Here is a 12079-nt window from a genome sequence, read left to right on the forward strand (position 1 = left end):
TCTATAGAAATAAAATTTTAACAAACATTTCTATAGAAATAAAATTATGACAAAATTTTCTATAGTAATAAATATTTGACAAAAAATTTTTTATAGAAATAAAATTTTGACAAAATTTTCTATAGAAATAAAATTTTGACAAAATTTGCTTTAGAAATAAAATTTTGACAAAATTTTCTATAGAAATAAAATTTTGACAAAATTTTCTATAGTAATAAAATTTTGATAAATTTTTCTATAGAAATAAAATTTTAACAAACGTTTCTATAGAAATAAAATTATGACAGAATTTTCTATAGTAATAAATATTTGACAAAAATTTTTTTATAGAAATAAAATTTTGACAAAAATTTTTTATAGAAATAAAATTTTGACAAAATTTTCTATAGAAATAAAATTTTGACAAAATCTTCTATAGAAATAAAATTTTGACAAAATTTTCTATAGAAATAAAATTTTGACAAAATTTTCTATAGAAATAAAATTTTGACAAAATTTTCTATAGAAATAAAATTTTGACAAAATTTTCTATAGAAATAAAATTTTGACAAAATTTTCTATAGAAATAAAATTTTGACAAAATTTTCTAAAGAAATAAAATTTTAACAAAATTTTTTATACAAATAAAATTTTGACCAAATTTTCTACAGAAATAAAATTTTGACAGAATTTTCTATAGAAATAAAATTTTGGTAAAATTATCCTTAGAAATAAAATTTTAACAAAATTTTCTATAGAAATAAAATTGTGACAACATTTTCTAAAGAAATAAAATTGTAACAAAATTTAGAAATTAAATTTTGATAAGATTTTCTATAGAAATAAAATTTCGATAAAATATTCTATCGAAGTAAAATTTTCTCAAAATTTTCCTATACAAATAAAATTTTGAAAAAATTTTCTATAGAACTACAAATTTTGCAAAATTTTCTATAGAAATAAAATTTTGAAAAAAATTTCTATAGAAATAACATTTTGACAAAATTTTCTATAGAACTAAAAATTTTACAAAATTTTCTATAGAAATAAAATTTTGAAAAAAAAATCTATAGAAATAAAATTTTGGCAAAATTTTCTATAGAAATAAAATTTTGACAAAATTTTCTATAGAAATAAAATTTTGACAAAATTTTCTATAGAAATAAAATTTTGACAACATTTTCTATAGTAATAAAATTTTAACAAAATTTTTTATACAAATAAAATTTTGACCAAATTTGCTACAGAAATAAAATTTTGACAGAATTTTCTATAGAAATAATATTTTGGTAAAATTATCCTTAGAAATAAAATTTTAACAAAATTTTCTATAGAAATAAAATTGTGACAACATTTTCTAAAGAAATAAAATTGTAACAAAATTTAGAAATTAAATTTTGATAACATTTTCTATAGAAATAAAATTTCGATAAAATATTCTATCGAAGTAAAATTTTCTCAAAATTTTCCTATACAAATAAAATTTTGACAAAATTTTCTATAGAACTACAAATTTTGCAAAATTTTCTATAGAAATAAAATTTTGAAAAAAATTTCTATAGAAATAACATTTTGACAAAATTTTCTATAGAACTAAAAATTTTACAAAATTTTCTATAGAAATAAAATTTTGAAAAAAAAATCTATAGAAATAAAATTTTGGCAAAATTTTCTATAGAAATAAAATTTTGACAAAATTTTCTATAGAAATAAAATTTTGACAAAATTTTCTATAGAAATAAAATTTTGACAACATTTTCTATAGTAATAAAATTTTGACAAAATTTCTATAGAAATAAAATTTTGGCAAAATTTTCTATAGAAATAAAATTTTAACAATTACGTACATTTTTGATAAAATTTTCTTAAAATTTTGATAGATTATTTTTGGCACGAGTGGCAATCGTGTCCCTAACTCATTTACGTTTAGGATTCAATTTCAGAGTTATACTATACCATAATACGTGGAGTGTTAGTTTATGAACCTTTTATATAATTTTCCATTTTTGGGTAAATTTTCCTAAGACCCTATTTTCCAATATTTCAATCAATGTAATACAACTAAGTTCAATTTTCGTATTTTTTAAATTCATCTAATAATTTTTGAAAATTATTAGTAGAAATTAGTTTTCGGATTTTGATGAAGACTCTAAACATTGAGAGAATTTGTCATGTCAATTTGATCTCTACTCTTAGATTTTTCATGGAATAACCCATATAACTCAATATGAATTATTTTTTTGATTTTCTTTAGACTTGAGTTTTGGCATCTAGTCAAAAAATGTAAAATTTAAAGGTTTTTTTATGTGCTGCCATTTCTCGAATGAAAATACGTTACATTATTCAAAATGTTTTATACAATCTGTAGCCTTAAAAATGTTTCCTTCTACTTATGTTCTATGAATGTGCCAAAATATTATGTTTATGGTAAAAATAAGGAATATATTCCTTTTAGCTTTAGTTGGTCGCCCCACTGGGGGGTTGTGAGGAGGATCGTATAACCACACACACACATTTTATCGAATTGATGGCGCCTTGGGGCTTTTCTTTGATTTTTGCAAATGTTGAGGCAGCTCTCTTTCTAGTAATAGTGATGACGTTATTGTTTTTTTTTTTTTGTTCTTTAGAAAAATGGGTTTATAGAATTGATATAAATCTTTGTTTTAATAAAATGTATTTTGTTTTTTTTTTTTCGTTCATGAGAAATTATATTTCTAATGATTAGAAGGGGGTATAAAATGAGGATATAATGAATACAAATATTTTTGATGATAAAAATAATAAAAACACAGATAGTTTTTTATTAAAAAAAAACTTAAAAAAAAAACTTTTAAAAATTTTTATTTAATTTATATTTGATATAATTTTAAAAATTTTTGGTAGAATTGAAGGTTTTGACATTGGCTCATGAATCCACTGTGCGAAAACCAAAAAAAAACTATTGTCGTGTTTATCCTGCTATGGATTTATAGAAATGATATAAATCTTTGTTTTAATAAAATGTATTTTTTTTTCGTACTTTTTTACTTCCATGGATTAGAAGGGGATATAAAATGAGGATATAAGGAATAAAAATATTTTTGATGATAAAAATAATAAAAACAAGGCTAGTTTTTTATATAAAAAAATATTAAAAATTTTATATTTCATTTATATTTGAGATAATTTAAATAATTTTAGTAGAATTGAAGTTTTTGACATTTGGATCATGAATCCACTATGCGAAGGCCAAAATAATTTTACTTTTTAAACTGCTACACAAGGATGTAATTTGTTAAACTTTTTCAATTCCTGTACACCCTGAGAAGTTTCAAGAGCAAAATGTTATTTTTGGACGGTCAACATGTTACATGTTTGTCGCATTAATATTACACGCAGAGCAGTTAGGTTAGGTGGCAGTCGGATGTATCAGGCTCACTTAAACTATTCATTCCATTGTGATACCACATTGGTAATCTTCTCTCATATCACTGAGTGCTGTCCGACTTTGAAACCCTCAGAAATGTCACCAGCATTACTGAGGTGGGATAATCCACCGCTGAAAAACTTTTTGGTGTTCGGTCGAAGCAGGAATCGAACCCACGACCTTGTGTATGCAAGGCGGGCATGCTAACCATTGCACCACGGTGGCTCCCGCACCGTGAAGGAGAAAAGGAATATGATCACCTCAAACATGCTTCAAGAGCAAAATGTTATTTTTGTATGGTGACCATGAAACATGTTTCTCACTACAATATTATTTTCTCGTCAAATATAACCTGTTTGCCGAAATCACATACATGGTTTCCGAGAAAATAACATGGTTGCGAAAACCATGTTACATGGTCACCACACAAAAATAACATTTTGCTCTTAAAACAAGTTTGAGGTCATCATATTCCTTCTCTGAGAAATTGTTTGGAATTTTCTCAAAATTTTATTTCTATTTTGACAAAAAAAAATTTTCTATAGAAAATTTTATCAAAATTTTATTTCTATAGAAAATTTTGTCAAAATTTTATTTCTATAGAAAATTTTATAAATTTTTTTCTACATAAAATTTTGACAAAATTTCATTTCTATAGAAAATTTGGACAAAATTTTATTTCTATAGAAAAAATTGTCAACATTTTTTTTCTATACAAAATTTTTTCAAAATTTTATTTCTATAGAAAATTTTTGCCAAAATTTTATTTCTATAGAAAATTTTGTGAAAATTTTATTGTTATTTTGACTTATTTTATTTCAATAGTCAATTTGGACAAAATTTTATTTCTATAGAAAATTTGGACAAAATTTTATTTCTATAGAAAATTTTGTCAAAATTTTATTTCTATTTTGACATATTTTATTTCTATAGAAAATTTTGTCAAAATTTTATTTCTATTGAAAATTTTGTAAAAATTTTATTTCTATAGAAAATTTTGTCAAAATTTTATTTCTATAAAAAATTTGGACAACATTTTATTTCTATAGAAAATTTTGTCAAAATTGTATTTTTATAGAAAATTTTGTCAAAATTGTATTTCTATAGAAAATTTTGTCATGATTTTATTTCTATAGAAAATTTTGTCAAAATTTTATTTCTATAGAAAATTTTGTTAAAATTTTATTTCTATAGAAAATTTGGACAAAATTTTATTTCCATAGAAAATTTTGTCAAAATTTTATTTCTATTTTGACATATTTTATTTCTATAGAAAATTTTGTCAACATTTTATTTCTATAGAAAATTTTGTCAAAAATTTATTTCTATAGAGAATTTTGCCAAAATTTTATTTCGATAGAAAATTTTGTTAAAATTTTATTTCTATAGAAAATTTTGTCAAAATTTTATTTCTATAGAAAATTTGGACAAAAGTTTATTTCTATAGAAAATTTGAACAATATTTTATTTCTAAAGAAAATTTTGTCAAAATTTTTATTTCTATAGAAAATTTTGTCAAAATTTTATTTCTATAGAAAATTTTGCCAAAATTTCATTTCTATAGAAAATTTTGTCATAATTGTATTTCTATAGAGAATTTTGTCAAAATTTTATTTCTATAGAAAATTTTGTCAAAGTTTTATTTCTATAGAAAATGTGGACAAAATTTTATTTCTATAGAAAATTTGGACAAAATTTTATTTCTATAGAAAATGTTGTCAAAATTTTATTTCTATAGAAAATTTTGCCAAAATTTTATTTCTATAGAAAATTTTGTCAAAATTTTATTTTTATAGAAAATTTTGTCAAAATTTTATTTCTATAGAAAATTTTGTCAAAATTTTATTTTTATAGAAAATTTTATCAAAATTTTATTTCTATAGAAAATTTTGCCAAAATTTTATTTCTATAGAAAATTGTGTCAAAATTTTATTTTTATAGAAAATTTTGTCAAAATTTTATTTCTATAGAAAATTTTGTCAAAATTTTATTTCTATAGAAAATTTTGTCAAGATTTTATTTCTATAGAGAATTTAGACAAAATTTTATTTCTATAGAACATTTTGTAATTTTTTTTCTAGAGAAAAATTGGTAAAAGTTTTATTTCTATACAAATAAAATTTTGACTTTCTCTGGGTGTATTATACCTCATTCTATTCCTCTATTAAAGGTTTGAGCGTAATGCATTGTATATACACTAAAAAATCATAATATTAACGATTGGGTTTCGTTAACTAACGTCCGCTGATACAACGAAAATTTACGTCAATACAATGGAACTAATGGTTATATTAACGGTTTTTTATATTGGTTTTTTTTATAATACGATTATTTTTCTTTGTATATTGGATTAATCCATGCAGATATGTTTACACACTAAACTAAAAAAGTCGAAAAAATCGTATCACACTTTTTATCTTAAAACTATGTATTCTTAATAGAAGGAAAATACACTTGCGAAAAAAAATATTTTATAATTATCTTGTATTTGTTTTACAATTTTTGTATTCTTCTCTGTATGGGTAGGAATACTCAATGTCTAGCAAAAATTCTATATTTAAAATTTAAGATTTCTAAGTGGCTATTTTCTCAATTATTTCTAATCGAGGGAAAAATGCGGCAATGGGATAATTATAAACTTTTATAAACTTTTCTTCTTCTCTACTATTGGCTATTTCCCCCTATGGTTTTTGTATACTCTTCAATATATTTATCGAAAATATTGTTTAAGTTTAAAAATTTTTAATTTTAATTTTTAATTTAATATTTATTTATTTATTATTTTTTCTTTTATTATTTGTGTGTTAATGAACTCAAAAACACCCAACTATCAACAATACCAAATCCAACTCCTAATTCCATCCAAAATTATTGAAATCCCCAAATTGGTAATGGTAAAAATGATTTTATTGTATAAAAACTCTACCAATTGTGAATATGTATACGTAAATCCCCCCCTCCCCTAAATAAAAAAACATAACAACCCAACAACGTTTCCACACAATAACACCACACACTCACAGATTCAGCAAATCCGTTTCTCTTCTGAATAGACTTAATCAGAGAGCTATGACCGCCATGAGGTTACACATACCCACACTAAAATATCACCAAACCGCTACCAATACGGAAAATGCTAGAAATAAAGGCGCTAATGGCGGCAGCGATCCTCTCGATGAGAATGATGAATTGGCCTCTTTCCAAACACCCAATTGTTCGGTACGAGATGACTTTGCCCTGGAAGATTTTAGAACACCCCTTAATGAAATGCCCTCACCGCCACCCTTATCCGCCAACTCAGTATATAGTATGAATTATTTGAATACCCCCTCGCCCACATATCGTAGTGTGACTAGCAATAGCCAATATGGTTCACGCGATTCCGATCTCAATGAAAGAGGGGCTGGTGGTGATAGTGAGAGTGAAACTGCCGATGATTCAGGTCTCGATGAGAATTTCCATACACCGCGTGTGGCCAAAATAAAGTCAATGGAGAATCTATCCATATTGGAAATGGAATTTCACAAAGCCTCCCAAGAATTGGATCGCAATTCACCGCGTCGCCTGAAACTCTTGGCCGAAAGGGAACGTATGCAAATCCCTAAAATGAAGTCGCTCAATAATCTATGCATGGAGGACTATTCGGAGGAGAGGGTGCGAGCCGAATTTCAAAAGATACGAGAGCAACGTTTGGAAGAGAAATATCGTTTCAATTTGCAACATCGTAAGGGCTCAGCTTCCTCGACAAATTCGGGGAAACTCTATATGAAACATACCAAAGTTGGCAATGCCAAATTTATAGGAAACGAAAATGAAAGTCCTATGCCACAAACCACACCAGCTGTTATTCATTTTCCCATACAGAAAATGCGTTCAATGGGTACCATTCCGGATTTGGTAACGGAACGTATAGAACCAGATCCGTTCTTAACACCTACATCGGGCCGTAAACCAAATTTCCCTCTGATAACACAATCGGCGGAAAAAGCAAATGTTCCCAGCTATGCTGCTGCACGTTTGCTGCATTATGATAGTGTGGATGGAGGGGGAACTCCACAACATCATCAGTCTCATACCTCTCTTACCGAATTGAATTCCCTAGATCGTTTGGGGAAATTTGGAATGGTCTCCACTGATGGTTCGTTTATGTCACGCACCCCCTTCGAAAGAGCATATCGGCGAACTTTAATGAAAAGTTCCACACCATTTCGACAATCATTTGGTTTTGCTGTCCCCTATGCCGTCAGCGCAACAACAACAACTACAGCAACGACAGATGTTCTGCCGTCCGAAGAAAATTCTTCCTCAATAGCAAATTGGCAAGGCAATCATAATGCGGCTGGCATGTACGAGTTAATGAGGTTCGTAGAGAACATTTAACGTAGTTTGTTTTTGTCTTCAATGCGCAAACTTCTCGACTGTGGAGAGTGGGGAGAGATGTTTAGATCTCTCCCTCTCTCTCTCGCTCTTGTTACATGTCATCACTAAGAGAATCGAACCATAATGCTTCAGATCCCCTACCTTTAGGCAAAGCTTTGTTGAATTGATCGAACGTCTAGTTTTACATAATATATTTCCTTTACAAAATACAGCACTACTCCTATATTATCCTCCTAATCCTATATGTTCACTTGTTATTTTCTTTTTTCTGTTACGTTCAAATTTTGTCTTGTCCTCAATGCGTTGTCTGTTTGTTTGTCTCTCTTTCTCCCTTGGCTAATTTTTCTTATGGTTTGATTTTTTTTATAACACAACTTAAACCCACACACACACACATAAATAGAATTTAGTTTACCCTATAAGTACGCTATGTTTGTTATTCTTTCCGAATCTTCCGAGAGTTTAATATGTAAGCCAATGATTTAATTAGAGATGCAAACATATTGTAACGCAATAGATTTTAGAGAGTGGATTATAATTCGTGAGGCTTGTTAGAAGTATACTCACCCATTGCCAAATATTGGCACTAGCATAGATGTCATTTGTTAATGCCATTCTCATACATGCTGTTAGAAAATTTGTTTAATGATCTTTTTTTTCTCATATTGAACTCTCATTGAAAGTATAACTGTTTGCCCATCCGACTGATTCGTTATTTACTTGCTTTTGATTATGACCAGGGGGTTTCAGTATTGCCAACCTCTATGAACACAAACACAATGACCAATCGTCATTTACATAGTTAACGAACGTTGCCAATATTAAACATTTTCCAATAGCATTGCTGTAAAGCCTATAATGCCTGGTATGCAATGCATACTATGCACCTCTAGCGTAAATTCGCACTACCCATTAGGTAGTGCGAATGCGATATTTGCTAAGGAAAATTACGTGTGGCTTTATTATCGATTGTTTACATTTTGCTCCCATAAGAAATACATGGCAAAAATGTTTTATGGGTACGCAAACGAAATTTACCCTAGGGGTGCATATCGGCGTTAATGAACGACATATAATCAGTGTTGCCAACGTTTCGAATGCCCCACCGCAAGATAATTGTAATAAAATAAATAAAAAGGTCTGTTCGCGTACTTTTCCAGTAAAAAAATATCCAGTAAAAACTACCAAGAAAGTAAGAGTGTATTTTACTCTCTTTGCTTAGAATTGCTAAAAAGTACGCGAACGGCATCCAGTAAGTATTTGCACATTCAAAATTTCAGCTTCTAAAACATTAACAACAAAAAACGAAAGTTGTTTTTTTAGCTTCCAATTGTAGTTGCGGTGCTTTGTTTGTTATCAACAACCAACTGGCAACATATGATATGTTTTGCAAGATTTTACTTGAGAAAAAAATATCTAGCAAAAACTTGCAATTTCTCTATCTGATAACAGTCAAATGTAGTCTCTCTCCGGCTCTCTTTTGCTGGCTTTTTGGTGTAAACGAACAATTTCCAGTAAAAATTTGTGATAATTATCAAAAATTATCGGCTTCTCGAACGGAGCTAAAATTGAATGGTTTCTAACAAGTCGATCGGGCAAGTTTTATTGTATCACTCTAATAATTATCGATATTTCTAATGCTAATGCGAAATTGCAATTATTCCCCTAAAGTAAATATTTTTTTTTTTTTTGTATTCAATCTCGAATGATAATGATCCAATTAATTTTTAATTGAAACTACTTTAATCAGGGAAATTATATAATATAATTTCAATCACCAACTCCAATTAAAAAATTAATTAACCCAAAAAAAAAAAGTTTAATTGATCCACTAATTAATTATTGATTTTATTATTAATTAAAATAAGTATTTTTTAAATGGGAAATTTATTTAAATTCTATTAAAAATTTTAATTGTACAACAAAAAGTTTTTTGTAAATTTCGCTTGGTCAAAAAAAAAATAATAATGAATTTTCTTTGTATCTGATTTTAAATCACAAAAAAAATATATTTGAAATTTAAACAATATGTTCGACGACGGAATTTGTTCAAGGAATATTAATCTGTTTAAAGAAGTTTGGAGAATTCTGTTTTTGCAGTTCTCATAGTAACTCGCCGATTATTTTCCCCCGGCCCTTTACTTCAAAATGGGAGTGCTGTCCACAAACATGTAATACCAACAAACAATTTTGTAATTTTGTTTGTTTATCAGTTTAATAATGAGTTTTGGAGTATTAAATTTTTGGGTTTTTATTTTAACTCATCGATCCTATTTCTGCCGACCCTGTTTTGTTTTCAGCGTTACAATTTGTTTGCTCCATAATTAGATTCCCTCCATAGAATATTATACAAATTTAACAAAACCTATTTTTTTGTAAATGATATAATCTTCGTTTGGGAATATATCATTCCAAGGTTCTAGTCTATAGAAATATATAAAGGATATTTTTTTTAAATCTTTTATTAGAAAATTTTTAACACATTTTATAGAATTTCACAAACTTTCAATCATAGAAATCAGCACTTCGTAAAATATGTAGTTCTACTAACATGGAGTAAATTTTAAGAACATTTCGATTGATTGCTTAAATTGTTTTTCTATTATTTTTGGGACCTATATTTACATGGTGTCAGTTTCCTAAGAATAACAATAAATTTGTAATGGAGATTTTTTTTTTGTAAACTGCACTATTATGATTGGTTTTCATGTTAGGTAATGTTTTGTTTAAGGAGACAACAATAATCATTGGCAACACTTTTCATGGAAGTGTTGACAATGATTTAACCACAATCCCTTAAAATATGCAATATATGTATATTAGTTTTAATTGACAAAAGAAAATGTTTTAAATTTATATCGTAATGGAAAAAGAAGAGTCGAAAAATATTTATCCTGTCGTGAAAAGCGAATGTTTGTTTTTTTTTATGTTTTTGTAATTTTAAATAATTGGGTTGATTTTGTTAAAATCATTTTCAAGGATTTATTAAGGTGTACACTGCTTCACATTGCGAAGCTCTATAAACCAAAATAAACCAAAAAGGTTTTGACGAAATCAACCAAATATTGGAAATAAAAGAAAAAAGTACACTCAAAAAAAAAGAGAACCCTCTATTTCACTAAAACCAATATAACTTTATTTTAATTCATGGAATTATATAATTTTGGAATATAATAATTTTTTGTGTACGTTAAAAGAACTAAAAAACGTGGAAAAAATTATACATAAATGAAGCATAAAAATTTACTAAATTCGTACTTCTAACAAAATAGTTCATTATTTTTTTGGAATTTTTTACAAATGAGCCCATCTTGAACTTCTTGCAATTTTGAACTCCAATTTTTTCCTTCAGACTACAAAATTTTCTTTAACAAGTGAAAAAAAAAATAATATCGGCATAATGTAAACCTTTGTAATACTGTTTAGTTAAAATTTTCCAAAAATAATACAAATTGTCTAATATTAACCAAAATATTTTCTTCCTGTGGGGGTTCACTGTTTTTTCAGTGTAAAAACACCAAATTTACGTTTTTTCATCGACCTACAGCCAAAACTATGAAACGTATTGCTTAAAATAAAAAGGTAAACGTTAATCGGCGATATGTAAATGGGCCCCATATCACTTTGGGTTCATGTTAGCACACTTTGAATATGAGCCCTGGGAAATGAGCCCCAAAACCCAAATGAAATAGAGCTCAAAATGCTGGACGATACTTCATAATAAATGTAAGCCCAATGAAAATGAACCCCAGCATAATGAAGATGAGGCTTTAAAATTGATGCCAAAATTTAATTAGGGCACATTTTTACGTTTCAAAGGGAGGAAAAGGAACCACAACTGGACCTTTATCACTTTGGGTTCGTGTTAACACACTTTAATACGAGCCCTGGGAAATGAGACCCAAAACCCAAATTAAATAGGACCCAAAATGTGGGGCGATATTTCATAATGAATGTAAGTCCAATGAAAATTAACCCCAGCATAATGAAACTGAAGCATTAAAATTGATGACAAAAGTAATTTAGGGTTCATTTTCACTTTCGAAATATGAAAAGTAACCCCAACTGAACCCTTATCTCTTTGGATTCACGTCAGAGAAACTCACTTCTTCGGAGAAGGCGAAAATAGTTCCCATTTTTTCAAAAAGGAAATTGGGGTCAATTTTCATTTCAAATGTTGAAATTCGTTTTCGTAGTGCAAACTGGCCCTAAAAATAAAATGGTTTTGGTGCTCATTTCCAAAGGCCTCATACTCAAAGTGTGCTAACAAAGTGCTATGGGTTACTTTTTATTTTTCAATCATGAATATAAGCC

The 12079-nt window shown here is 27.3% G+C and overlaps 1 protein-coding gene across 7 annotated transcripts in view; it reads left to right on the forward strand.

The window, feature by feature from the left end:
• LOC142223451 (uncharacterized) overlaps positions 1 to 12079 on the forward strand; it is a 258785-nt gene that overhangs the window by 217566 nt on the left and 29140 nt on the right. For 6 of the 7 annotated variants that reach the window (XM_075293340.1, XM_075293337.1, XM_075293334.1 and 3 more), the window contains one exon: positions 6409 to 7746. In XM_075293340.1, the coding sequence (XP_075149455.1) occupies positions 6409 to 7746 (1338 nt within the window). The remainder of the gene's footprint in view (positions 1 to 6408; positions 7747 to 12079) is intronic. The other variant, XM_075293341.1, reaches the window with a different exon arrangement.

Source organism: Haematobia irritans, chromosome 2 (assembly GCF_050003625.1).
Source record: "Haematobia irritans isolate KBUSLIRL chromosome 2, ASM5000362v1, whole genome shotgun sequence".
Taxonomy (NCBI): Eukaryota; Metazoa; Arthropoda; class Insecta; order Diptera; family Muscidae; genus Haematobia; species Haematobia irritans.